The 4,891-nt window shown below is 66.9% G+C and overlaps 1 protein-coding gene across 1 annotated transcript in view; it reads right to left on the bottom strand.

Moving 5' to 3' along the window:
* The window catches only part of CASKIN2 (CASK interacting protein 2), a 20,964-nt gene extending 16,600 nt beyond the window's left edge, over window positions 1-4,364 (bottom strand). Inside the window, exon 1 of the mRNA XM_026046778.1 lies at window positions 4,005-4,364. Coding sequence (XP_025902563.1) covers window positions 4,005-4,101 — 97 coding nt within the window. The 5' untranslated portion in view covers window positions 4,102-4,364. The remainder of the gene's footprint in view (window positions 1-4,004) is intronic.
* Window positions 4,365-4,891: the final 527 nt, after the last annotated feature.

The following is a 4,891-nucleotide window of genomic DNA, read 5'->3' as shown; positions in this document are numbered from 1 at the left end:
GGCCCCTTCGGGCGCCGCTGTCCTCGGCCCGCGATCCGCACTGTGTCCCGCCTGGCGCGGGGACGTTCCCTATCCCGCGGCGCCGCCGCCGCCGGCAGCCTTGGCTGGCGCCCAAGCGGGTCGCGGCGCCCGGGGGAATCGCTCCTGCCCRTGCCCGAACAGGGCCAGGACGGGAGGCCGGTGCCCAAGGGTGGAGGAGGGCTCCCCGGGGAGCCTTTCTAGGTCATGGCCGAGATCCTCCGAGCCAGCTCGTCGTGACGCACGACGAGGAAGAGGAGCACGACGAGGTCCCAAACAAGAGGCTGCTTCTGTGCTGCGCAGCCCAAGGCCACCGGTGCCCAGCACAGCAACTTGTGGGCTCCAGGGGCCCTGCTGAGCGAGGGGGGGCTGTCCCCAAGGGCGCCCCGGGTCCCCGATGCTGCTGGTGTCCTTGCCCCCTCTCTTCCCGCTCCGCGGCCCTGTCCCCGTTCCCGAGCGCTCAGCAGGCCGGCTCCTGCTTTCCCCTCCCCGGCTGCGTTTCCAGTTGCTGGCATCCAAAGCAGCCCACGCTCCTGGGCTGGGCACCTAGAATGTTCCCCCCAGCAGCTCCCGGGACAAGGAGCGGAGAGCGGCACYTCCGACGGGCTCAGCGTGTGGCTGGGACACCCCGAGGTGCCCAAACGATGGCAACCCCTGCTCCTGTCCTTAACCGCAGGCCGCTGCTGATCAGGAGCAGTGTGTGGTGCCGGGCACAGCATCCATGCTCCCATGAACCACTCATCCCCCTCCGCGACACCGTTGGCTCCCGGCTCATCCCCCTGCCGCGCGGTGCCCCGTGCTGGGGGCGGCCTGAGCCCAAACACGGCCCCTTTCCCAGCACCAGCCCCAGCAGAGGCCGGCTCCAGAAAGCCACGGTGGCTTCAGGGCAGTGGCACCGAGCGAGGAAGAGGAGGAGGAGGGAAGGCTTCGCCGTGCRCCGTGCCGGGGAGGCGGCCGGGGCGCCGCAGCCTTTGAAGGCGCTGGCGCGGGCGCCCTGGCGCCGCGGGCCGCGCACAGACACGTCGCGGCAGGCCGGGCTGCGCGCGGAGCGGGAGCCCTCCCGCCCGCCGCCGCTCCCCGCGCCGGCCCGGCCCACGACGGAGGCCTGGAGGCTCCGGGCGGGTTTCTGGGTCCTGCTCAGCTGAGGCCAAGCTCCAGCGCGCGGGCAGAGGGGCAACAGTGTCCGGGACACGCAGAAACTCAGCCCTGAGCTCGGCCTTGGGCAAAAGAAATCCCAAGCCAGGAGCAGAGGGAAAAAAGGCGGCGTTTCCCACCTAGCCGGGTGGCTCCGAYCATGGGGAGAGGAGGGAAAGGCCGTGCTGGATTCCCAGGGCAAGGGATTTCTGCAGACACCGCGACACAGAGCACAGTGGCAGAGGGTAACAAATACCGGTTTAATCTTCCTCCCTCCTGCTCCAGGGCTTAAGCTGATACAGCTACTAGGGATTAGGAGGAAATTTAAGCAGGGGAAGGCGAATTATCCCACATCTGCCTCGCGTGGGCTCCTCGTGCTGGGCCCCCGTGGCGCAGCAAGCTCTGGGGCCGCCTGCCCTGCTGGCACCGGAGGGCYGTGCCCTCCTTGACAGGACACGATGGGAAGCTCCAGGAAACCTCCCTGCTCCCYGTGCTGCTGTGCCGGGGATCCAGCCCCAGCGCGGAGCGAGGCCAGGGCCTCCCTGGGGCTCTGCTCGCAGTGAATGAGTGGRGAGGTCAGGGCCTGAGCCCGTTCCTGGGCGGGCAGCAGCCTCCTTGTGCCTCCCGGCAGGGCAGCCGGGCCGGGCAGCCCCGGCGGTGCCGCCACGGAGCCCAGCTGAGCAGCCGGGCCTCCCCGCGCCCGTTTGCTCAGCTGCCGCCCGCCCCGGGCGCCTCCGAGCAAACAGCCCCACCGCTCCCCAGGGAAGGCAAACAGGGGGCTGGCCCCGCGTCGAGGCTTGAGCAGGGCTGGGCGCTTTCCTCCCGTGTGCCCTTCGCATCCCTCGGCCTGCGCGGGAGCTGCTGCTGCCAGGACGGGGCCGCATGCAGCCCGCAGGGCGCCGGGCACCCGCAGGGGCATCGCTGCATCCCGCCCCTGCCCGGGACCCAGGGCCCCGAATCTGCCTCTCGCCTCCCGYGGCCGCTCTCTTTGTGCCCCGCGGCCGCCCCGGCCCCAGTGAGGGGCTTTGTTGCCAGCCGGGGCAGTGATTGATCACCGAGGAGGGAGGCCAACGCCAGACGGGTCGTTTAACAATTTCAATTAGACTCCCCAGCACTGCCCCCGCTGCGAGTGGGAGCGCAGAAGGGAGTTGAGCAGAGGGACGTTTCCACGGCCGCTCCGGGGAAACCTCAGCCCTGGCTGGGGCAGCAGGACCGGCCCCACCATCAAAGGTGYCCTGACCCACTTGCACGGCGCGGCCAAGGGCTGCGCATGGCGAATATTAAGCACCGCGTCCCCAACGTCCCCGCTGCCGTGGCTGGCGCTTGATTCTTGCTTACGTGCGGTGACTTTTTTAGGCACAGGAAGTCCCGGAGGGCTAATCACAGAGCCGCCGCTCCGAATCCACCGAGACAGCAGAAGGCCTCTTAGAGGGATTTTAAAAATCAGCATCTCYGCCTGTCATACGGGAAAGGCGCTTTAATGAGCGGCGAGGCAGGCAGCGCTCCGCTCGGCGCGGTGACGGAGGCAGAGCCGCGCGGGGCAGGGAGCCCCGGCGCTGCCGGACACCGCACGGCACCTGCGCCAGCTCCATGACGGGAGGAGCTCGGGGAACCTCTGCCCATGATCCACGGCTCACTGGGGGGGCCACAAGGCCCCCTGCAAACACAAACCCACCTGCCTGGGAATGAGCAGCGCTGCTGCATCCCGCATGGGACACAGCTCCGTGAGCGGCAGTGGCGCCCGCACAGCGAGCGGAGCGACCGCACCGTAGCTCGGCCAAGGGCCCGGCGCTCCGGGCACCTGCGTCACCGCAGCGGCCACCCAGCAGCCACGACGYGCAGCTTGGGCCCCTCCGGGCTTGCCGGCCATCGACCAAGGCAGTTTATCCTCCGCTCACATTCCTAATCCCCAGCCAAACTTGCATTTCTCTCTACCCTGAGCTGCTCCTAATAAGCCTTAATGCTCCTTTTCCTGCCCGATTTCCCCTTCTCCCTGCTGGGGGATGTTTTTCTCCTCTGCTTTCCCCACCAAGAAGCAGCTCGGACGCAGGGGCCCTGCAGCAGCACCAGGCCCGGGCGCCCTGGCCCTGCTGCTTGCGGTGCTGCCAAGTGACGGGAGGAGGATCCTCCGCTGTGGTTTTATAAACACCTTGTGCCAGGGAGGCGAACCCGGATCCGCCCGGCCGGGACTAATGTTCCTCCCTCAGCCTCCGGCTCCAGCAGCAATGGTGCTTGCTCCGTGCTGCAAGGGAGCACGTGGGTCCCCCCGGCGCCTCCTTGGCTCCCGCAGCTCCCTCGCTGCTCGTCGGGGTCCCAGGCAGCCGGTGAGCACCCACGGCCACCTCCACCAGGGACGAGGAGCCTTCCCCGGGCCGCCAAAACGCCGGGTGCAGAGCAAGCCCCAAATCCATTCCAGCTCACGCTTGCTGCTGACCTTCCAGAGAGCACGTGGCAGAGGGCAGCTCTGCTCAGGGGTTAAACATTACCAGACTGAAATTCAAGGCTTGGCAATTGGTTCCAGTCGACCGGCTCGGCTGATAACTTTTTGCAAGATAAACACGGCTCGGGAGCGAGCGGCAGTTGCTAAAGACCCTGCGCAGCAGCATCCTGCAAGCGGCACCACTTTCTCCCCACGACGATTTCCTCTCATCCCACTTGGTATCCCACACACCAGCCCCCCAGCCTAGAGCCCAAAGAGACCCCAAGTCCTGCTGGAAGGGTCATTCCCAGCTCGGTCATTCACCGCAAGGGCCGTGTTCACATTCCCACCTCCAAGCCCAGCACAGCCCGTGCGCTGGAGCTCAGAGGCAGCAAAGGGCAGGGGCGGGCGGCAGGACCCGCACGGTACTTACTGCTCTTGGACGCTTTGATCTTGACCACCAGTTTCTGCACGCCGGGCACATCCCCGTTTTTCACGGCCTGAATCAGCTCCTGCTCTCGCCCCATCATGGGCAGATCAGAGAGACAGCGGCACAGAAGGAAGTCGTCCGTGGATCCCTGTGGTCTATAGAGCCATGGGAATCAGCCTGTAATTCCTTAAAATACAGTAGGATGGGAGGTGAAATCCAGCAAGAAAGATGCTTTGCAATCCCACAGGACATAAAAGTTGCCGTCTCTCCCAGTTGCTCAGTGACGAAGGCAGCACTTTGGGCTCCGGGAAGAGGGATCCGTGGCTGGAGCTTCAGGCAGGAACGCGCGATCAGTGACAACGAGGACCAGACCACGGCGCGGGGCCCGGCTGCCGGCGCCCCCCGACACGCAGCGAGGCGGCTCGGCGCGCGGGGCGCTCGGCATCGGGGCGCTCAGGCCGAGCCGCGCGGCGCTCCCGCGGCCCAAGGTGTCATGTTTTGCTTCCCTCGCCAGGCTGTGCTGTGCTGACGAGTCCCTAATTCTTCCCAAAGGGATTACGGGCTCCTGGCCATCTGGAAGTTATAGATCCTCTCTCGGCGGGGCTCATTCCCGCCCTTGGCGCGGCATTCCGCTCGGCGACAGCCCTGCCGGCCGCGGCGGAGCCCCGGGCAGGGGCAGTGCAGGGACCCCGGCACCTGCGGAGGGCAAGAGCAGAGTCAGCCTTCAAAGCGGGGCTCTCCATCGGGAGGCTCCATCGCGACAGCTTTTGCATCCGCGCCGCAGCACAAATACTTTGACTATATTTAGTCCTGGCGGGACTTGGCTCGGCCGCACGGTGAATGGAGAGGGAAGAACCTGCAGCGGAAGCCTCCGAAGCCGCTGCCGCCCC

The sequence above is a fragment of the Nothoprocta perdicaria genome, unplaced genomic scaffold, assembly GCF_003342845.1.
Source record: "Nothoprocta perdicaria isolate Ctin4 unplaced genomic scaffold, notPer1 scaffold_46, whole genome shotgun sequence".
NCBI classification, from domain to species: Eukaryota; Metazoa; Chordata; class Aves; order Tinamiformes; family Tinamidae; genus Nothoprocta; species Nothoprocta perdicaria.
Note: the sequence above shows the minus strand (reverse complement) of the source record. Positions and strands in the feature narration are given on the sequence as shown.